A 23,597-nucleotide genomic window follows, 5' to 3' on the forward strand; every position below is an offset into this window, starting at 1 on the left:
GTGCAGTGCTGTGGTTATTTTTTAAAGTCGCATTTAAAGGATATTTTTGTTCCACTTTAAAAGATTTGTCTTGGCTTCTGGACGAGAGTGTTCAGTTGAGAAAAAAGTTAGAATGGATCAATGTTCTATCACCCAAAACAGTAATTCAATATAAATAGGATACACAGATGTGTTGTGACAAATTAAATGCATTCCAAACTATGAAATCAATCGGATGCTAATGCAACAATCAAGCGGCTCTGGAAGAATCATGACACGCAAACCAACAAAACAACAGCAGAGCAGTCTGTTTTATTACATTATGTAATAATTAAAGAGTTTTTTTTACAACATACATTTGAGTTGTGAACTGGATGTTAGGGAGATGGAGCCGTGGGAAAGAGATTGTGCCAACATCACACTATTTTACATTTTACACAACCAGTGTTCGACTCTTGTATCCAAGAGTTTATATCAAAGGTGAGCTTCAAAAGGCACACGTAGGGGCAAAGAGGATCAACAAGGACACTGCCAGGAAAGAGAAGGCAGCAAACAGCACACTACTATTCATTTATTTCAGGGCATTATGCTTTGAATCAAATCAATGGTTGTGAGTACAATACTGGCCTCTCAATATGAACTCATCGGGTTTATTTTTGCATAAAATGTACTGTGGTGAATTTCTCGTTGAAATGATAAGAATGTATTAAAATTGCACTCACACAGCATGAACATAAAGAAGGCATGAGAAACAGCAAACGAAGTTTGCTCGAAACATACAAAGTTAACAATTTATTTTAAAAAGTTGTTTTGAAGGAATGCATCAATGCTAGTCAACTTAATAACGTTCTGCAAATAGAGGACACAGAAGTTGAATGTGTATGCACCCTTGTTACACACTTTGGTCTAGTTCCTTCGGTAATTATCCAGCTACCATGCTAAACTCTAACCAACTTGCAAGTAGGTGTCCAAATGAAGAAAACTGTAAAGGCAGGTAAGTACAAAAAGTAATAAAAAGGAAGATTCATTCAGCACAGTTGATAAAAACCTTATTTCTATGACATGTTGACAATTATTAAACAGGTAAGAACACTCAATTCAACGTGCATGACAAACTGAAAAATGTAAAATAAAAGTAGTAATTAGAAACACTTGCGCCAAAAGGTTTCACTATCCTTCTGGCTGCACTTATTAAAGCAGTGTTACCACAGCAGGAGCCAGCCTGCTTTAAGACTGCTTTGCCAATTCACTAACATTTACAATGTAGGTTTAGTGGAGCCTTGAATTGAGGCACTGACCAACTGGATAACTGATCAGATCATAGCCATTGCCCACCTGTCACTGATAGAAACATTATTAAAGCACGTCCGTCTTTCCGAATTAGCCAGTGGGAATACTGTATGTTCAATTACAGTACAGAAATAAAGATGAAAGGGAACACACCCAGAGAAATGTGGGTGAGCTTGAAATCTTCTGCAATTGTCGCATGTTGGGAGGGGAGGATTGGCACGGCTGTGCGACTCGTATGTCGCTGTGTCCGGATTTTTCCGGGACTCAAGCTTGAATATTCTGTGAGAGTCAAATTATTCCAAATGGGCAGGAAAATTTAGCAAAATTTTTTTTTTTTAAAGTGGGGAATTATTTGCACATTACTAGCTAGAACTATACATAATTGTTGTTGTAAGGCACAAATTTACACATGGAAAAAGAGGCTTGCCACACAGATGTATTCCTAGTTAGAACCAGCATGATAGAAGTATGCACTGTAACAGCTTGTCTTTCAGCAGGCTCCACCCATTGCTGTGCCACGTGCAAAATTAAGTTTTGCTGCCACACGATGTGCCATTTCTACTTTGCAAGTATGAATTACTGACAAAACCAACCCGCTGTTAAATGCTTAGACATCCTCTGAATAATAGATGGCGCCTCCACCTGTGTGCACGGTTATCTGAGTTTCTTTCCTTTCCTGTTCGAGTCCTCAGGGGAACAAACTTGGACATTTTCATTGATGCACTCCCCCATTCAGCTCACCAAGAAATGAACCTGTCACAATAAAATAAATAGCCCCTTTCTTTGCTTCTCCCCTCCCCAAGCACTTTGATAACCCAACCAGCAGCAGAGTAGAAACACTGCACTCAGTATGCCACCTCCATATTGTTAGTGGACAGTTATCTTTAAAAAAAAAAGTATTGAATGTCTCCAGTTAATTGACTTGACTTAAATAATTACAAACATTACATTTTAGACTTTTTTCAGATTTTTTTTAAAGAATATCCATAAATTCATTTGAAGGAGTCAGTCATATTTGAAATAGCACTTAAATAATAAATACCAGGAGCTATTAGTGTTAAGTCACATTAATCATTACAAGGACAATAGCAGAGATGTAGGCCAAAGCCTTGCCAAAATGGCTGATATCTGCTTCAGCCAAGCGAATGTAACACTGAGAGGCATTTCACAGTATCTGAGACTATCTGCAAACAGTAAACTTCAGCTATTGTTAAGTCTGAGTCAACATCTTCAGTGCTTTGTTTTTGAAACTCATCTCCCTAAAGGGCAGTTGCTGTAGAGTCAAGGAGACATTACACGTTTGCCGCAGTTTTGTGCTTTAGGCTCATCAATCATAAATTCCCCCGTAGATGGAAGTTCCACAGCTGCTAACCCCACCTTTCAACTGCTGAGTTCAGTAGCTGCATCAATCGCAAGTAAATATTCCACTTTTCCCAGGGAGAAGGGATAAGTATTCTCAGCTTAACAACAGCTCTTCTTTTAAAAAGAAATACACAAAACTAGTGTTGCAGTTGCAAAGCACTGACTCAGAAAGCAGGGTCCACACCATTTTGTACTTCCCACTGTGATTATGTACATGTGTCATTTGCTTTGATGGAAGCTGAATGGGGACCAAATGTGGGTTTTGGTGGAACATCTGGTTTTATGGAGGGTGTGCGTTTCAGCCCCAGTCTTGGCAGAGAGTTGTATGGTGCTGTGATGCTGGATCTCCTAGACACGGTCACAGCCTGCGTCTGAGATTGGCCTGCATTAACCAGCATGGAGTCTACTCTTTGCGGTGCAGGGGGAGGGTTCTCTCCTCTGTTAAAACTCTGGTTTCTGGAGAGGTGGGAGGAATTGGAAGAGTTAGTATTGTAGTTTCGTTTGAAGGCAGATGTTTGAGGATTTCTCTGCAATGAATTGCTGGGATAGTTTCGCTTGTATTCGATTGCATACGAAGGGGAAGGAACATCCAGCCTCTTGCTCAGAGCATTCTGAGTCAGCCCAGAATTAGCGGAGCCGAGTGAGGCTTCTCTCTGAGGAACTTTTGGTGGCACATGGTCATGGTTTGCAACCAGTCCATGGCAGGGGCTTTTTATACTTCTGTATTCCAGTGTGGCGTTCTGATCTTCAATAGTGATTTGCGCCATTTCCGATCGGTGCCCTTGATCGCCATAGTCGTGCTGGAAGCTCTGCTGCGTGGTAGGGAGGACCACAACACTCGGAATGTGGTTGGGGGAGGCACGGAGGGGAAGATCCATGGGAATCACTGGCGACCCCATGGAGGCCAGGTCTTTAGTGCAGGCATTGATTAGGTTCTGGTTCCTCTCCCACTGGCTGCTGCCACGGCTCAGCTTTCGCTTTTGCTGCAAGGTTGGCGTTGACTCTGGAGTGGGCAGGGCCGTCAGGTCCAAATGGTGCTGATCGGCTTTGATCAGTATCTTAGTCGTGCCGTTTGGTGTTACGATTTTACCGTTGTGCATCAGAGGAGTGAGCAGAGCTTCTGGCTTTGGATCCTTTGTCTGAGCATCAAACAGGACCCCGAGCTTCGTGACACTGGCCATGGAATCCTTGCGAGATCGAGGCAGGTCTTTCTCTTTCCTTTGGTCCACATCAATGTCCCGGCGGCGGTGATCGCAAATGCAGTAAACAATTATTCCTGAGAAAATTGCCCCCATGACAAAGGCGAGAATAACTGCAATAGCCAAAAGGGTGACTGGAACAAGCTGATCATGACCCTTGAGGTAACTTTCACGGATTACTCCTGAAACATTAGATAGTAGACAGAATTTAGTTGACAGGAAAATAATTTCTATTCTCTTATAAAGACAAAAGCCATTGTTAACGTTAATATGTATGTGATTATTGTCATTTCCAATAATTAGATTTTCACCTCCAGGGGTAACCCCTTAGAATAAAATGATATATACCAAACGATCCTTTTCAGTCAATCAAAATCTGGCAAGATAATAAAACACCTTTAGTACCTTTGAAACCTTTTTATGCAATAAAGTACAAAGCAAAATAATTAAAAATTCAAACCGAACATTTGCCAATTTTCTGCTGCTCCAATGAGTGAAACGCCAGCCAAGGTCTGATTATGCAGTTTTACAGACCAGGAAAGGCCAGCTCCTGGTCCCAGTGTACGATGAGCAATAAATCTTAAATAGGCTACGTGTGGAAATGCCATCATTGGTTTTGCTCCTGGACTAGCAAGGATGAATTACAAATGTGTTCAGACTTTGACACTGACAGCAATCTTCTTCCCTGACTCCCCTTTCACATCCGATCCCCACATCCCTTGATTGCTCTGGAAACCAAATACCGATCAACTATAACCTTGAATATATTTAATGACTGAGCATCCGCATCTCTCTGAGATTGAGTCTTCCAACTATTTACCATCCTCTGAGTAATCCATCTTCCTAACCTAAATCCTAATTGTCCAAGCACTTTATCCTGAAACCATGCTTCCCTAGTTCTTGACTCCAATTAAGAGAAACAACCTCATAGAATTCACTCTGTCAAGCCTCTTCTTAAATTTAGACACAAGGAACTGCAGATGCTGGAATCTTGATTAAAACACAAAGTGCTGGAGTAACTCAGCAGGTCAGGCAGCATCTCTGAAGGACATGGATAGACGATGTTCAAGTTCGGGACCATTCTTCAGATCTTAAAGTCTGAAGAAGAGTCCTGAATCAGGTCTGACCTTGCTTCCAGAAATGCTGCCTGATGTGCCAAGTTACAACAGCACTTTGTGTATTAATATTGTTATATTTAACAGGATCTTCACTCCTTCTGCTATACCCAAAATCATGTAATCCTATTCTATTTAATCTATTTCAAATCTCAGTCTTCTCAGGAGTTGTTCTCGAGTAAATAGTCAGAACTTTTTTCCCAGCATTGAAATGTCAAACTCTAGATGGCATAGATTTAAGGTGAGAGTAGCAAAGTTTAAAGGGGATGTGTGCTGCAAGTTATTTTATACAGAATGGTCGGTGGGTGCAACATGAGGTGGTGATAGAGGCAGGTACGATCTTGGCATTTAAGACGCTTTTACATAGGCACATAGACCGTGGGCCGAGGTGCTTTTTCGTTTCATTTCGTGCCCCAAATCACGTATCTACCTGTATTTATAACATATTGTGTAAAAGTATTATAGAAATCATAACTGAAACCAGTCAAGAACAAAACCTGCACATATTTTTTAAATATGAGAAAAACCTCCAATTTTCCAAGTAGTAATTGTCCAATCAAAGCACGTTTGACATTGGGTCGGACGGCAATTGACCAATCATGCGCTTTGTTTCATGCGAGCTAGGCAGCGAGCACACTGGGATCATGGCTGCCTGCTAAAACATCACAACAATAGCAAGGTTTCGAAGGAAGAAAGGTAATGCGCCACTTGCTGATAATTTTGTTTTATAACTGATTTATCTTTGTAAAGTTATGATGTTGTGAAATGTGAAATAAAAATGATAAATAAAAGTGTAGAGCTAGGATTAGGATCAGGGTTAGCGTTAAGGCAGGGTCAGGGTTAGGGCTAGGGTTAGTGTCAGGGTTAGGGTTAGACATTTTCCTCTCAGTTGAAGAGGGTTAGGGCTAGGGCAGGGGTCAGCAACCTACGGCCCATGGGCCAGATCCTGCCGTAACCAGAAAACATCCAGCCCGCAGGCGTTTTTTTCCCTCTGAGAACTTCTGTGATGGAGCCGGCGCTATGGGGGTGCTGAAGGCGGCCCTGGGCCAAGTTGAGCAGCAGGGGGCAAGAGAGGGGGTCAGTCAGTCGGTCGGGCTATCGGCCAGCCGGTGGATGCAGTGAGGGGCCGGTCGGGCTGTCGGCCGGCTGGTGTTGCAGCAAGCGAGCGGGCGGACTGACGGAGCTGGCGCTCGGGCGGTGTGCAAGGGCAGTGCTGCTCCCCACCATGTTGACATTCGGTATAATCGTGGCATCGGGTGGGCTGCTGCTGATTTTTCAGAAGGGCATGCTGGCCGAGGCGGACGCGTTGAGCGGCCACACGTACGGAGCCCGGAGCCGGTCCCAAAGCGGTCCAGCTCCAACCGTGGACAGCCCTGGAAGGGGGGGCGAGTTAGGGTTAGGCATTTTCCTCTCAGTGTAAGATGCCTTAGCCTTCCCCCAGGTGGCACTGCCCCAGTCCCACTATGACTTGACCCCCACTCTGCACACTGGCAGTCAGTGGGATTCAGTATACTGGGGAACGCACAGGATCTACCCTCACCCATTAATTAGGCGGGTTCAGGTGCCGGTGAAACCCGGGACCTCTGCGGCAGTCCTGCATTCAATATTCCCTATATATTATTGAGCACAAGAGGGTGCTGTTACTTTTTCTAATTAGCTTTATTAATTAGTGTGCAACATTTTGCACTGACGAGTTATGAATTCCTTATCAATTATGTTTTATCTAAATCTGTGCCAAATTTCAAGTAGATTACAGACATGGGTTACGAAAGTTAAAATCTAAATCCCTTTTGGCACCTCGGCCCACGGCCTAACATGGAAATGCAGGATTATGGAGTATATGAATCAGATGCAGGCAGAGAAATTAGTTAGCTTTGCATCATGTTTGGTATAAACAATGTGAGCCGAAGGGCCTGTTCCTGTGCTGTGCTTTATGTTCTAAACATTTCCTGCCTCGACTTTCAGAACAAAACTATATTCCTTGGACTAGATATGATCTCATCAAAGCCTGGATGTTTTCCTTACTTTACCCCTCCAACTCCCCTGAAATGAAAAAAATAACTCTTCTTGCTACTTCCACATTCTGCGTACTAACCTTCTGCAGTTGATGTATGTGTGGTAGATACAACAAGTGTTTTGCTGCTAAAGATTGGACATTGAGGTAAAGTTCTTGTATTTCTGGATCTACAATTTATTCAGTTATCCTTTCAGGTGTGGAATGGAAAAACTTCTTCAATAATGACTTGCTACTTGTTTAACGGAGCGACTCCAGTACACTATAATGTTTCAATTTCACACATACATGGAGCAGATTTTTATTCTCAGTAATTGCTAGCTCTGATCCCATATTTGCCTGATTCCAGTTTAAGTGCGTGGTCAAGAAACACAATGATGGGAGTGTAATTTATGAAATTGGAAGGCTATTCACTCTAGTATGAAAAACAGTAAGAGACTCTGTTTTAACTGGTAATAATCTTGTGAAAGGTCCAAATATGAAATGCATTAGTTTAGTTTGGAGATACACTCCGGAAACAGGCCCTTTGGCCTACTAAGTCCGCGCGGACCAGCGATCCCCGCTACACTAGCACACACTATACACAAAGCCAATTAACCTACAAACCTGCACGTCTTTGGAATGTGGGAGGAAACTGGAGCACCTGGGGAAAACCCATGTGGTCACAGGGAGAACATACAAACCACATGGACAGCACCCATGCTCAGACTTAGATACATAGAAATTCAAATTTATGTAAATTGAGACCTCCCATAAATAGCAGGCCAGACTTATTCATTCACTAAAAAATCACAAGATTTTTTCTCAATGCAATGCAAGTTCAATAATAACTAAAACTGAAAATCAGGAAATCCTACTAGAGTTACACAAAGTCAGCTATTTGTACTCGGGCATCCCCCATGTATCTGATGTGGAAGGGTATGTTGGCCCTTATTGCAAAGAGTTAGGGGCAGAAGAGTAAAGAAATTTAGCTGCATTTGCACAGGGCATTCGAAGATCCTCAACTCAGTGAGAGACATTCTTTGGTGTGTCTGAAACACGTTGGCCTCCCAGCACAGCGAGATATCTGTCAGTGAATGATGCTGACTAGCCCATTCCAGACTGCAGTAGTACATGCTCAAGGGCTCGCTGAAGCTCGGTGCAGCCAACGCCAAGGCACTGTGAGGGAGAACCACAGTTTAGGGTACTTCCGCTGCTGGACATTGAGGGGCAGAGTCCAGTGGGGACTCCCCTCAAGCAAGAGGAGGGATATCATCCCACATGGGTGGCAAGGGTGTTTTGTTTAAAGATAGGTGCAAACACTACTCAGCATGACACTAATGAATGTATAGATGCTGAAAATGTCTCAAGAGATTTTGCAGTTATTTCTTTGTATTCTGAATAAAAAATAATTTTCAAAATGTTTTTAAATGGTAGGACCATAATAAAATACTGTTTCATTTGCCACAGACGTAGCCCAACCTGCTGAGTATTTCCACCATTTCCTATTTTCGAATTTCAGTATTTGCTGTTTTATTTTTCATTTTCATTTTCTTGGCAAGACCATGCCTAGAAAATCATTTGAATCTTGGTCCTGTTAGCTAATTACACCTGTTTTAGATATAATGCACTGTAGATTAATTAGATTGATTCCTGTAATGATGGGTTGTGCTCAAACAGAGATTGAGTAGCATTAGCTCATATTCAGTGTTCAGGAGATGGACAGGCAATTTCATTGCAACCCTTTATAAATTGTTACAGTGGATGATCACAGGTTGTTCACTCAGGCTGGAGGGGTAAGAACTATGGGATATAAGCTTAGAAATTTGTCCATGAGTCAATAACGCCACATAATTTCCCCCCTACAATCATTCTGAAGAAGGGTCTCGACCAGAAACGACACCTATCCATGTTCTCCAGAGATGCTGCCTGACCAGCTGAGTTACTCCAGCACTTTGTGTCCCGATGAAAATTAACCAGCATCTGCAGTTCTTTGTTTCTTGCAGCTTACTTGTCTTCAGAGGTCAAGGCATAGAATATAAAGGTTGGGGTGTTATGTTGCATCTTTAGAAAACAATGGTTAAACTGCACTTGGAGTATTGTGTGCAGTTCTGGTGGCCACATTATAGGATGGATGTGGTTTTGTTGAAGAACATGCAGAGGAGACACAAGAGTGTCATTTAAAAGGCTTTTAGATAGGCACATGGATTTGCAGGGAATGGAGAGATATGGATCACATGCAGCCCGAGGTGAATAGTTTAACTTGGCATCATGTTCATGGCATACCCATGACACGTACATTGTAGGCCGAAGGGCCTGGTCCCATGCTGTATTGTTCTATAGACACAAAAAGCTGTAGTAACACAGCGGAACAGGCAGCATCTCTGCTGAGAAGGAATGGGTGATGTTTCGGGTCGAGACCCTTCTTCAGACTGGGTCCGAAGAAGGGACTTGAGCCAAAATGTCACCCATTCCATCACTCCAGAGATGCTGCCTGTTCCCGCTGAGTTACTTCAGCTTTTTGTGTTTATCTTCGGTATAAACCAGCATCTGCAGTTCCCTCCTACACTGTTTTGTTCTATGTTCCGTGGTCAACATAAAGATGAGTCCTCTGCAAGTCAGTTTCATTGAAGGCTGAAATTGGCGTTACATTCCGAACATGGGCAGACAAGGCGTTTGACTAGATGAGCTGCAGAGTTGAAACTAAATAGGAGAAAAAGCTGCAGCTCAAGTAAAAAACTGTACATTTGAGCTGCAGTGTTTGTCAGGTTGGAATTTAGCAAGCGACATACACTAGAGATCTTTCCCTCATGTCCTCTATTCAAAATGTTGCAAATTTCTTTCAATGGAAAATACTTTAATATTATGCACTCATTTCTGTTCAGGTCATTTGTGCAGATATTTTATGTGAACAGCACCATGTTTTTTGCAGTAAAGATGTGGTTTCAGGGTTTCAGGTTGTTGAACCCAGCCACTGAGTAAACAAATCATCCGGATGTTACAATAATGATATTGGTTGGAGGGAAAATCCTTCAGGTAACAGCAGAATTAGAATTTCAGAAAAAGTATATTTTGCAATTGAAGTTACTGTACATTAAAATGAATGCTGATGGTCACAAAATGGAATTACCATTAAATGTAAACCAGTGAACACTTTTCCAGTGAAATACCATTTGAAGGTTCTTATTTCCCTTCAACATTCCTGATGATGAGTTGTGCCGAAGGGCCTGTTTCTGTACTGACTCTATGATTCTATGACAGTGATTCAGACGATCTAGTTGTTTTCAGCTTGCTGTTTTCTGGAAGTATGCTGCATGCAAATTCCGTATCCAGTTTTGAGCATCACAAGAGTAGTTACATGACATAGCTTTGGTTGTTTCAGCAAGCACCTAGTCACCAAAAAGTCATCAACTTACCATAAGACAGCTGATACTAGCCAGAAATATTGAATGTTGCTGACTGCAACCCTAATTCACCTCACCCAACACTCATGCATAAGGCCATGGACTCGGCAATCTGTCCTTAATTTTAACTAATATGGTCCTTTATCCCGTGCTAACAGCTAAATTCCAATTTGCACAAATAATTAATCAATACTTCCCAGTCTGATGAACTATTATTAATCCTTGCTAATTTTCTTTGACCATAAACCAAGATCTCCAGTCGATTATGTGGCAAATTGTGGGGGGATGACTAGAGGGAAGATCAAAGAGATCTGACGATATTTGGCCCTGCTCCATTCATGGGACTAGTCACTGGACAGAGACTGTCTGTCAGGCATTAAGTCACAACGTCTGAAACAACACAGTCCAGGAAGGCATACCTGATGGAATAAGTTAACTCTTGAGGAGGCAGGAAGCCAGGATATCTTCTGTTATACAGTTAATACAGGCTTAGTGGCAATTCACATAGTTTCCATTTACTTCATATTTCAAATAAAATTAATTGAAGCTCAAAAGCAGTGCTGCCTCTATAATGTTCACCAAAATTGCATATGAATCACAGATCATAAACACACTTACTCATGAAGCATTGTCCAGGTGACAACCTGTAATAATCATAATGAATAATCCCAGAATATAAAACAATAATGCAGCACTTCAGATCAATGGAAGCTGACAGCTGTGACTAATATTTGTCACCTTAAATTGTGCACAAAATGATTGAGCATCTGTTTTAACAGCATGTAATTCCAGTGACCAGAAGTGCATTAAACCTAACAGTCGAAAAAGGGGATAAAGTCTAAATTGACTAGGAAGACTTCTTAATTTACAGATTGTAACACTGAAACAGACAAATACATTTCATGAACATGTCCTGCAAAAATGGACATTTCTGTCAAGCTACAACATGTAGGAATCTAATTGTAAGAGCATTGCCCTTATATTTTAGGTCAAACATGATTTAATCTTGATCTAGAGTTCAACTCTTTTTCACCAACCTCTTAATTAGTGAAGAAATATAAAAATCAGGGAGAAGATGGTGAAAAGCCTGAGGCACAAAGCACAGTTTCTCATTTATGCTTCAGCAGTAAAGTACAGATGGCTTAGTAATGCAGTCCTGGATAAACAAAATTCAATCTGAAACTACTGTGATAGATTGCAGTCGGCAACTTTATCTGGAGACATACTTGTCCAATACTTCATGATTATGAAGGGCACACAGATAAAAAATTGCAAGTGTGAAAGAAATTCTCTGGAGTTTATCTTGTAAACCAGCAATTCTCAGCCATTACCAGTGTGAACTATAATATTTGTATCGACCAGGCAGAGACTGCAGAGGCTCCAGACATCTGGCAACTGAGATAAGTAGGAAAAAAGAGGGGATATCCTTGACTTAGGCAATTGAGAGATATCAAAAAACTACTAAACAAGGGTTACAAGGACATGCAGACATAAATCACAACATAGAAAAAAAGAAGGGTCCAATCCTAAAGGAGGGAATAATGAAATGGGGGTTTATGTTCCATCAACTGTTTCTCCTATTTCTGTGGTTAGTAATGAATCATACAACATACAGTAAGGCCTTACAACATTTCATACAAGGGGATGAAATGTTCAGTGGGAGGGTGGTCTTTAATACAATGGCAGCAGAAGGGAAGGTTAAATTCGTTTTTTGCTAAAGGGTTCACACTATTAGTTCACCACACAGAAAGGCAGCACAAAGAAGCATACTCTGAAAGATTTTCATAGAAATAATCTATAGAAATAAAAGTTTCCAGCCAATGTTTGAAGAAATGAAAGCAAAGGCTGTTTTTGTAGCCTTTATGAAAAGTTTCAGAGTATTTGATATCAGAAGCTGCTGCACACACATATAATGTCTCACCCACATAAACTGGCCTGTCTGATCATTTCACAAATCCTGCAGCATGTAAGTATTTTCTTTGAAAGAAATCAAAAGCCAAAAGAGACTAATCATGTGGGTGCAGCATCTCCAAGGAGCCAGTGTATGACACAGAAAGATATAGGTTAAATTGAGCAAACGTTTGCTAAAAAAAAAAGCAGCTGTGCAGACATTGCGAGGGGTACATTCACATTGCACGTGCATTTTCTCCAAGATAGTAATCGGAGGCAAAATAGCAAAGGAGGAGTATAAGGTTCCAAGATTGAACTCCATGCGGCATTGTGCAAATTAAACAACGCAATCCTCAAATGGTAACAGAAAAAAATCATACCACATTAACAGTAGAAATCAACAAAAAAAATAAATCCACTTTGCAATTAAACCATCAAATGCAATTAACACCAAGCTTTATAGGTAATTTAGTGTATTAAAAGCACTCCCACACACCAGAATGTCAGACCCATGCAATCACCTCTGCTACCATTGTTCTTCATAAGGGGGTAAACTGCTTCCAGCACTGTCACTGCTCATCATCTTGATATCCCACAGAGCATCAAAAATTTAAACAACCTTGTTTGGTGTTAATAAGGCTCTTGGGTCACTGCCATTCTCAGTCATAATCAAATATGAGCACAAAGAGAGTTAAAAACGATGAAGGCAAAAGGTTAAAGAGGAAACCTATTTGGAATAGGGCCAGTTGTTAGCAAAATGTTTCTGTGGGTCAATTGTTTTTATTCATAATGAGGCCATATTTTGACATTGTTTCCTTTGATTTCCTCACACTCACCCCTTCTCCAGTTCCCGAAGGTATCCTTGCGAAGGTAGACCCTGTGGCTGGTCTGCAGAAGCCAAGAAATTCATTCTCAGCAGTGGTAGTGCTCTATGGGCAGCTCATAAATTGGCTGAAATGGTATGAATCGCAGAGGCAATCGAGGCTGGATTTTAATTGCAAGTGAAATCTCTGGTTGATTTTTGCTCCCTTCAGTCCAGCTGAAGAGAAATTGATTGAAATGTTCCAAATTTTGCTCCAAGTAAGATCAGTTACTCAGTGTGGACCAAGAATCAAACCTGGGAATTCCCAGCCAGCGAGGGAGAAAATATTTTATTTTCCTTTTCTCAATCAATATCCACTTCCTCTTGTGTTTATCTTTCTTGCTGTGCATCAGGGTTAATTTTTTAGCCAGTCTCCACAGCAACTCACTTGAGCAGGCAGTTGCTGGTCTAGCCTTGCAAACATGCAGTTATTTATAGCTTTTAAGCTTTCCTTTGATATTGTACAGGTTCTAAGATGATTAATAGTTGCCTTAAATTAATACCTATGTAAAGATACCTTTATAGAGAACCTTTAAAGAACCTACAGTTCAGGTCTGACCTAAAGGATTTTTTTTCCACCTAATTATGATTTAAGAATGTTGTCTTATCACTTTTATGTTATTGAAGAATTAAACCATTCTGATCAACTTATTACTGGCATATAACCAGCTTCAATATGTCTCAGAGAGAACTGCTAGCCAATGTTAGATAAATAGTCCGAGCCTAAAACATGTGTTATTTTAAATAAAATGGCTGAAGTACACTTAGTTGTTGCCTCATTTTATGAAGGAATATGCCAGAGAGGATGCAATGAAGATTTACCAGCAAGATTCCAGTCTGAGGAATTTGAGTGATTGGATTAAATTAGTTGAAGTGGTTTATGAGTTGTAGCTTAAACAGAGATACTAGTCCGATGAGCAAGAACTGTGGGCGGAGAACGAAGGATGTGGCTTTAAAGTGATTGAAAAAAAGATACATGGGATTGGATGAGAGAGACGTTGGTCAGCAGGCGGGGGCGGGGCGGGCGGGGGGGGGGGGGGGGTGACATGATGATTCAGCATGATGATTGGAGGAGGGAGGTGTCCTGGTTGATCAAAGATCATAGAGCGGAGCTTGAATCGGCCCGTTCGCGGGGCCGTTCATTGGCCGCGGGATCTTCCATCGCCCCGCGGTTAAATTGCTGCGTCGAGGTGATTGAGGCTCCCGATGTTGAAGCGGGGGATGGAAGATCCCGCGCCAGGCATGAAGCCCCGTGAACGGGCCGATTGAAGCCCGCGATTCGGGCGGATAAAGCTGCTGTTGCTGGAGCTCGGAGTCGGTCACCATTCAGGTCAGCTCCTGATGTTACCGTCCACAGGGCACACGGCCGAAGCCTCCAACAAAGTATCACGTATCACTTATGTGTGTGTGCACGTGCGGCCGCCAATAACAATCAGGGGCGATTTCCACCCTTGAACACTGCCATTAAAAGAGAAATGAATAGGTACAATTAAAAAAATAATTTGTTGGGCTGTGGTGAATGGGATTAACTAACCAGATCTAGCAAAGAATTGAAGTGCCACATGGCCTCTGTCTGTGGTAACAATTCAATGGTTCTTCAACTCTGGTCATAATCAAGTGGTGATAGACCACAAGCTGATGTCAGCTTCTCTATTTACTATTTCATAGGTTACTCGCCCTTGTGGAGGAGTGGAGCACAAAACAGAATTGGAACTTAAAAGTGCATAGCAATCCAATCTGTGCATGTTTAACAGCCTTGAATCAAGTCACCGAAATTCAACTTCAATATTGGACATTTGTGAAGGAATGCTGAAAGGTCTAGGTGCAAATTAGAAGATTCCATTTCCTTTCTAAAATGTTATTATTACTTAATATTTGATTCATTTATGAGGTGAGGGCACTGCTGGGGAGGCCAACATTTATTGAGAATTAAGAATCAAAGAGTCTGAGGTAACGTACAGGAGCAGATGAGTTAAGGATGAGAGCTTTCTTTATGCTTGATTTGCTTAGATATACACTTTTGGGAGTGACACCAAGAACCGTTAAATTCTTTACGTATTTGTATAAGATGCCAATTGATTTTATCCATCTGGAAGCAGCGACCCTTTCATTTACCCCCACCCTAGGAAAGATGTGTTTCCAAGGCCTTACCGTTGGTATCATGGTGAATGTGTGGAGGGTTAATCACATTTGGGTCAATGATTTCTGAGGACGCAATAACATTCTTCTGATCCAGCATCCGCCCCTGGGCATCATAACCCTCCTTAATTGCTGTAGGAGGGGTGGTAGTGGAAAAGGCAGAGCTGAAGTAGCCTGTCATCATTGTAAACACAGTCAAGGTCATTCTGTTTTACTCAAGAGTCTGAGCTTGTTAAGTCAGGAAAAAGAAAGAAACATCTGCTCCAGTTTAAGTAAATTGTTTAAAAAAAAACATTTTACTTTAAATTAACTGAAATGTTATTTTCCTCTTTCACATTAAATCTGCAATGAAGTAAGTAGCAACAATGACAATTCACGCCAGCCTTTGGCACACTGCATCTGTGTGACAGAAGCTCTGAATAACTGTGATGGTGATAAGAGTCCTTGCTGAGAGATGGAGGCAGTTACTTTCAGGATTGTTAACTATGATTTTGCCACAGGATTGTCCTTTGGACTGCTGGACCTAATCATTGCAATGGATTTATTTTTACTTGATGCCAACGGCTGAAAGATTGTGCTGACAGTAGCATTTCATTATTCATCATCAACCTTGACAGGAAATATTGCTTAACATGAGGTATTATCAGTGCAACCAAAGGGGGTGTTTATGTTACAAAGGAAAAATGTTGAGGGGAGTGAGAGTGAGCATCTTATCCTGTTAATGCCTTGTTTCTGGAAAAAAATAACTATCTACAGGGAGATGAATGATTGAGAATGCATTATACTCTGATAAAAATAATTTATAATTATTAGAAATGTAATATTGCAAAATAGAATATTTTTCACTTGCGTTAACTGCAAAAAGATATGACTTGAAGCCAAGGGAACAATTACAGCTACATTATTTTTTTAACAGTGTTGGCTAATATCTTCCCTTTCCAGAATGTTTGGCTTTAGAAATGTATTTATGTCGTCAACACTACGTTTTTAAGATACCAACAAAATGGAGAGTTAAGTAATGAAATCTGCAGGGTTGCAGTTACATATAAATCTGTAAACACAATATATAGAATATTGTGGGAAGTCAAATAGGGGCAGGACATATTTTATAAATTATAGAATGCCAAGGAAGGTTAATGTACAGAAGATTGAGGGGGATCTTATAGAAACGTACAAAATTCTTAAGAGGATGGACAGGCTAGATGCAGGAAGATTATTCCCGATGTTGGGGAAGTCCAGAACAAGGGGTCACAGTTTAAGGATAAGGGGGAAGTCTTTTAGGACCGAGATGAGAAAATCATTTTTTACACAGGTAATGGTGAATCTGTGGAATTCTCTGCCACAGAAGGTAGTTGAGGACAGTTCATTGGCTATATTTAAGAGGGAGTTAGATGTGGCCCTTATGGCTAAAGGGATCAGGGGGTATGGAGAGAAGGCAGGTACAGGATACTGAGTTGGATGATCAGCCATGATCATATTGAATGGCGTTGCAGGCTCAAAGAGCCGAATGGTCTACTCCTACACCTATTTTCTATATTTCTATGTTTACAGAGGGATTTAGGAAGGTTTTTTTTAAAGTGGCAACACTGGTGGATGGGTTGGTTAAAAAAGGCATATGGCGTGTTTGTCCTCGTGGATCAGGTTATAGAATATAAAGGTTGGGTGTTATGTTGCAACTTTACAGAACACTGGATAAACTGCGCTTGGAGTATTGTGTGCAGTTCGGGTTGCCACACTTCAGGATAGACGTGGTTGTGCTGAAGAGCATGCAGAGGAGATCCCCCAAGATGTTAGGACACAGATTACTGGAGTAACTCAGTAGGTCAGGCAGCATATCTGGACAACATGAACCGGTGTGAAGAAGAGTTCCGACCCAAAATACTGGAGCATCTCTGGAGAACATGGAATCGTAATGTTTCAGGTAAACCCTTCTTCAGACTGCAGATGGGTCCCAACCCAAAACAATACCTGTCCATGTTCTCCAGAGATGTTGCCTGAGCTGCTGAGTTGTTCCAGCACTTTCTGTCCTTTTGTGTATTAACCAGCATCTGCAGTTCTTTATTTCTACGTTCCCCCAAGGTGTTGCCTAAATTGAAGGATTTAAATAATGGGAACAGAATAAAAAGGCTGGGTTTGTTTTCCCAGGAGCATTGGAGGCTAATGAGTGACATATAAGTTGACACAGGAGCAGAATTAGGCCAATCGGCCCATCTAGTCTGCTCCGCCATTCAATCATGGCTGATCTTTCCGAATGAAATTCCTCACAACCCCGTTTTTCTGTCTTCTCCTGATGAATATATGTAAAATTATAGGAGACATAGATAGGGTAGATAGTCAGAATATTTTCCCCGTGGAAGAAAGCATTTTAATGGGGATTTGAAGGGATGTTTTTTTTTATACACAGAAATTGTTGATATCTGGAACTCACTGTTAGAAGTTAGTGTTAGACTTTTGGAAGGTGGTGTTAGACTTTTAAGATACATTTAGACAGGCACCTATAAGGCTTGGGCTGGTGATGACAGAAGAGGGATAAAAATAGGGGCAGGATTCTTGCTTCTTACATGTACTTAGCAACCTTCTTCGGGAGGTACAACATATGGTCATAGGGACAACGCTGGGTGAATGATTGGTCTGCTATCTGCCCATTCTGACACATGAATAATGGGACCTAGAGCTGGATTCATAGAAGAATCTGTTTTCTAGGAGAAACAGCTGGCCATAGGATGAAAATCACAGAACAATGGAGGGATAATGAAGCCACACAAAGATAGAGATGCTGCCTGACCAGCTGAGTTAGTCCAGCACTTTGTACTCTAAGAAGGAAACTGAAGTTTGATCCATGAATGTTTCACAATGCATGGAAAAACGGAACTCTTGTTCTTTATCATCTGCTGATTTCTAGAACAATCCATAGGCAAGACCATTGCTGGAAGATATGGTAGGATTGCACTTTCAGAGATCAACATTTGAGGCTTAAATATTTTCCATAATTTGTGAATAAAGTAAAAAGGGTCCAGCATTATAAAACATGGGATGTCATGTTAGCAGCAAGTCTATGGATGAGTGCAGTGTTTTAGACAAAATAATGGTGTTTATAGTCAGTCAAGGATAGCCACTGTGATTAGGTATCACTATTACTCTAATCAGCAAGGCTTTGGGTTTTGTACTAATGCTAAAATCTACAGAAAACTAATTAGCAAGGTTGAATAATAAAAGACAGGGAAACTAAAGAAAGGACAACTACGTCAGTTGGAGGATAGATTTACAGTTAAAATAAAGGCTTACTAAAGTCAATAAAACGGGGTTAAAAAATAAACACTGACCATGTATTGTATCACGAGACATTTCATGACCTTGTGGAGTGGTCGATAAGTCTAAGAAGAAAACAATGATGGAAAAGAAAACAAAATGCTTCAAAAGAAGGAAAAGAAATACAGAAAAAAACTGCAATATATTGAAAGTGAGCACCAGTGATTACAATGAAGTTAGGAGTTGGGACAGATGCATTATTCATCCAATGTTCTCACAATCAATGATCAAGCAGTATAATCAGATGGACTTACCATTCAGAGCCACAAAGGAGTCTGCAAAAAAAAAAGGAAAAGTTTGTTAAAAATGAAATTTGCACCTAGTGGATTACATCATGTTTACATCATAGTTGCTAAAACCATAGTTCCTAAGGATTCTTTTGCAACTAAAAAGCTATGAAATAACCTGAAAGAAAAATGACACAAAGTGCTGGAGTAACTCAGCAGGTCAGGCGGCATCACCAGAGGACACATTCTGCGGAGGTACTCCAGCACATTTGGTCTATTTTTGTAAACCAGTTTCTGCAGTTTATTGTGTCTCCAAATAATCTGAAAGTTTGTTTTAATATCCATTTATAAATAGTATTGTGTTATGAGGTTTTTCAAAAGTAACCAGGAATGGTGAAAGGAATGCAGTATATTGTCATGAATGCATTACTTGTAAAGCCTTCTTTGCTTATAACATGCTTTTTAAAGAAACAGACCAATGCAATTCATTTCATTTCATTTGAGAGAACTGGATTTTCTTTGAAAGCCGAGGTTTTGTCAACTATTTCTCATCCCATTATTGAAACCGTCCATCTTTTAACCACCTACGTAACCATGGGTTAAAGAAGACAGTTTATTTGCCTGTATCTAGGTATCTAGTAAAAGGTGATATAAATTGTATCCCATTTGATATGATTTAAGATTTTTAATGATTTTTTTCTGAGTAAGTAGCTTGGGAAAGAAAATTATTGTATTGAATATATTCCCAACAGTCTCCTTAAAACAGTCCTAATATTTACTCTGCACTTTTTTTTTCTGCCGCATTATTCAGTTTTGCAGGAGATTATTTTTAAAACTTTTTAAATCACTTTTGGAATAGAGTTGGCAAGGCCAATATTTATTCCTCATCTCTTAATGCCACTCAGATGGTGATATTTAGAGAGCTGACTTCTTAAAACACTGCAGTCCTTCTGATGAATGTAGTCTCAAAGTTTGGTATAACATACAGAATTTTAGGGTTTGGATCTAACGATGAAGAAGGATTGGTGATAAATTTCCAAAGTCCGGCAGGTTGCGACTTAGAGAGGAACCCAGACTTGATGTTCCAATACCCCAGATGCTTCTGTCCTTCTTGCTGGGAGTGGTTACGGCATTGGGAGGCGTTCTCAGAGCATTTTGTGAACAGCCAATGTGCACTGATGGTGCAACAAATAAATGGTTAATGTCGTTAATGAAACACCAATCAAGAAGGCTGCTTTGTCCTTGATGGCATCAAGTTTCTTCAGAGTTGTTGGCGTTGTACTCATCCAAATAAATGGTGAGAATTCTATCATGCTCCTGATCTGTGACTTGTACATGCTGTAGAGGCCTTAACTTGTCAGGACATGAACCTCTGACCAATGGTAGTTATATGTGTAGGAAAGAACTGCAGATGCTGGTTTAAATTGAAGGTAGACACAAATGCTGGAGCAACTGAGCAGGACAGGTAGCATCCTCATCGATTCCATCTATACCACATGCTGTTTTCCTCCTTTTAATGTCCATTGACCAGTTTTTCCTGGGCATCGTGCTTGCTGGCACACTGTCAGTCAGGGGCAGAAATTTTCACCTCATTTCGGGAATTCAGCACATTCATCCGTATTTAGAATTAGGTGATGATGACATTTGGAGCTGTGTGTTCTTGGCAAAACCCAAACTGGGCATTGGTGAGCTGTTAATTGTTGAGTAACTGCTGCTTGATAGCACCCTCAATGAGAGGTTCCATCATTTATGTTGATGACTGGAGGTAGACTAGTTCTGGAAACAATAAACTGCAGATGTTGGTTTATACCAAAGATAGACGCAAAGTACTGGAGTGACTCAGCGGGTCAGGCAGCATCTCTGGAGGAAAGGTATGGGTGATGTTTTGAGTCAGTGCCCTTCTTCAGACTGAAGACCCTTCTTCTGAAGAACTGAAGACCCGACCCGAAACGTCACCCATCCTTTTTCTCCAGAGATGCTGAGTTACCCCAGCACTTTGTGTCTATCTTTAGGCTAGTTGTGTATTAATTAGCTGGATTGGATTTATCCCACATTTGGTGAATAGGATATGGTTGGGCAATTTTCCACATTGTGTGTTTGGTACTGGAACAACTTGGCCAAAGATGCAGCAATCTGGAGCAACGCTGGATATTGTCTGATCCTGTTGTGTGCACTCAGCCATTTGTTGACATCACATGGAGCAAATTGAATTGGCAGGAGACTGGCTTCTGAGGATCTCAGGAGACAGCCGAGATGGATCATCCAGTGGGTACTACTGAGAGTACGTCATTGCCATGCATTAGTCTTTTCTTTAACAGTTACATGGGGCCCCGTCATTATTGAGAATGGGGATGTTGATAGAACCTCCTCCTCCCAGTGCCAACCACCATTCATGACTAAACATGGAAGGACTGCTGAGCTTCAATTGGATTTGGTGCATGTGAGGTTGTATATTGCAAGCTGCCATTGCAGTTCAGCATACAAATAATCCTACATTGCAGTTTCAATGAGTTGGCACCTTGTCAATTTTAAGAATGCCCGATGCTATTCCCCACACACCTTCCTGAGTTCCTTGCTGAACCATGTTTAATAAACTGTAGATAATGGGTTATTAACCTGGGGGTAAATCAGTCAAATGTTTACTCGATGTTGTACATTAATACATCAACTGCCAAAACCAGGTTTGTCAATGTTAGATTTGCAATGATTACAGACTAGAAATTGGGTTTCACAACTGACTTCTGCATTACCAGATGACAGCAGGCTGCCCGCTGGGATACGAGGCGGTTGCCATGGAGCTGAGGGAAGAAGATGGGAGGGGATGACCAGAAATGTAAAGGGGGAATCCAGGGGGAAGGAAAACTTAAGTGGGTGAAGTAACACTGGTTAAGGGAAGAACTAAACAGAATCATGTTGGGTCAGGAAACCTTCCATGCTTAGGAGTGGTCTGATTGAACCACATCCTGCTCCATAGCAATCAGTGGTGCTGCCAAACAACACACCAACATACATACGAATGATGAGGTGCCAATCTAGTGAAACTGCAACACCAGACTACATTACGAGCAAAAACAACTAGCAATAAATAGCTCTGCGAGCTTGGGTGCTGAGATCTGCATCCGTGTTTCATATAAATCAGAAATGAGTGTTATGCACAGTGATGATGCCAGCATATGTGCAAAAACGCCAGGGAAATGTATTTTGTCTTATCCAGCCATTAGGCTTCCATAATATTGCACATCAATCGTATTGCAGAAGGCATGGCTTTGACCCATGAATAAAAGCAGGCTTGATTACTTTGGCAGTCTCCCAGACCATCTGTGTTCCCGTGCTCGATATCCTGTTCAAATGATGATCTATGTAAGAGAAAGAGAGAATACCATCCTATGGTTATTAAGAATAAAAAGATAAGTAAATGTCTTAAAATTTCAAAATCAGCAGATACTTCAGATAGGATTGACAATATCACCCACAGATTGTCCTGGGACAACGCCTGATCTATGCCTGTTAGTTAATCCTAGTTGAGAAAGAAGCCGAGGCACAATTCTCCTCGTCTTCAGATTAGAGAACTGGAGGATTAGGGTTAGGAATATGATGAGGGATATAGGAGGGATATAGTAGGGTGACTTACAATGCCAGAGACCCGGGATCAATCCTGACTGGACGGAGTTTGTACGTTCTCCCCGTGACCGCGTGGGTTTTCTCCGGGTGCTTCGGTTTCCTTCCACACTCCAAAGACATACAGGTTTGTAGATTATTTGGCTTAGGTAAAAATGTAAATTGTCCCTAGTGTGTAGGATAGTTGCCAGTGTAGGGGAATCGCTTGTCGGCGGGGACGGGATGGGCCGATGTGCCTGTTTCCGCACTGTTTCTCTAAATTAAATTAAAGAGTAACTGTCCTGCATTTTTAGCCACTGCAACCAAGGTGGCCCCAGTGACAGAGGAAACAAATGTGCAGGTTGGAATGTGGGCTACAAGTCAATCCATCAAGTCGACTACCTTTGATGTCTTGGTGTAAGGTTTACTGAATGTTGTTGGAATCTCACTAATCCAGACAACTGGAGAGTATTACAATCACATTCCTGATTTGTACCTACTGGGAGGCTTTGAGAAGGAAGATACTTGCAACAGGATAATTGCCGTCTAATCTGCCCCATCAATGCAGTATTTATGTGATTAGTCTGGATGAAATTATAATCAAAACTGACCATCACTTTACCTCCCTTCTCTTCCAGATATTGAGCATTAGGTCTCTTTTAGGGAAGAGGGTGCAATTTGACACTTGTTGGATCTGTGAAACCACTTGGCACCAAGTGCTGCAAAAGTTGTTTGCTGCTTGGTTTGAGAGTTTTATAGGAATGTAGATAAAGTGGACCAGCACTCTGAGAGCACCAAAAAATACAATTGATTTATCTTCCTTAAATTCTTGGTTGCATGGTGTCCTCTTTTAGGGTGTGAAATAGCGTGAAATATGACACAACATGCACCACGTTAGTGATAGAAAATAATAGTGTAATACCCTCTGATGCAGATATTGGGCCATTTAGAGATGATCTTTTCTCCTGAAAGCTTGATGTATATGGATTGCAAAACCCAATATTTATACGGGGCCAGGATCTACCCTTTTCATAGTGTGGTATTTACCATATGGTTAGATATTAATATAAAGATCTGCCTCTTCTTTCATTGAATGAGGTGACCAGTGAGTGAGGATCTGTGTTTGCACATTGCCACTCTGCCAAGCTCTTTACTTCAGCTGTGTCTTTCAAAGAATCAGTGTATTTCAGTATTGATGGGCATGTAAATCAGGCAAATTGCTTTCCGGCCA

The 23,597-nt window shown here is 41.1% G+C and overlaps 1 protein-coding gene across 8 annotated transcripts in view; it reads right to left on the minus strand.

Annotated features, from left to right (window-relative positions):
* Positions 1 to 272: 272 nt before the first annotated feature.
* The window catches only part of sema6a (semaphorin 6A), a 103,821-nt gene continuing 80,496 nt past the window's right edge, over positions 273 to 23,597 (minus strand). For 4 of the 8 annotated variants that reach the window (XM_033017470.1, XM_033017469.1, XM_033017472.1 and 1 more), the window contains exons 16-20: positions 22,067 to 22,125; positions 18,797 to 18,817; positions 18,557 to 18,607; positions 15,246 to 15,407; positions 273 to 4,012 (exon numbers count right to left, since the gene is read on the minus strand). In XM_033017470.1, coding sequence (XP_032873361.1) covers positions 2,838 to 4,012; positions 15,246 to 15,407; positions 18,557 to 18,607; positions 18,797 to 18,817; positions 22,067 to 22,125 — 1,468 coding nt within the window. In that variant the 3' untranslated portion in view covers positions 273 to 2,837. The remainder of the gene's footprint in view (positions 4,013 to 15,245; positions 15,408 to 18,556; positions 18,608 to 18,796; positions 18,818 to 22,066; positions 22,126 to 23,597) is intronic. The other 4 variants (XM_033017473.1, XM_033017474.1, XM_033017475.1 and 1 more) reach the window with 4 other exon arrangements.

Source organism: Amblyraja radiata, chromosome 3 (genome assembly GCF_010909765.2).
Source record: "Amblyraja radiata isolate CabotCenter1 chromosome 3, sAmbRad1.1.pri, whole genome shotgun sequence".
Classification (NCBI taxonomy): Eukaryota; Metazoa; Chordata; class Chondrichthyes; order Rajiformes; family Rajidae; genus Amblyraja; species Amblyraja radiata.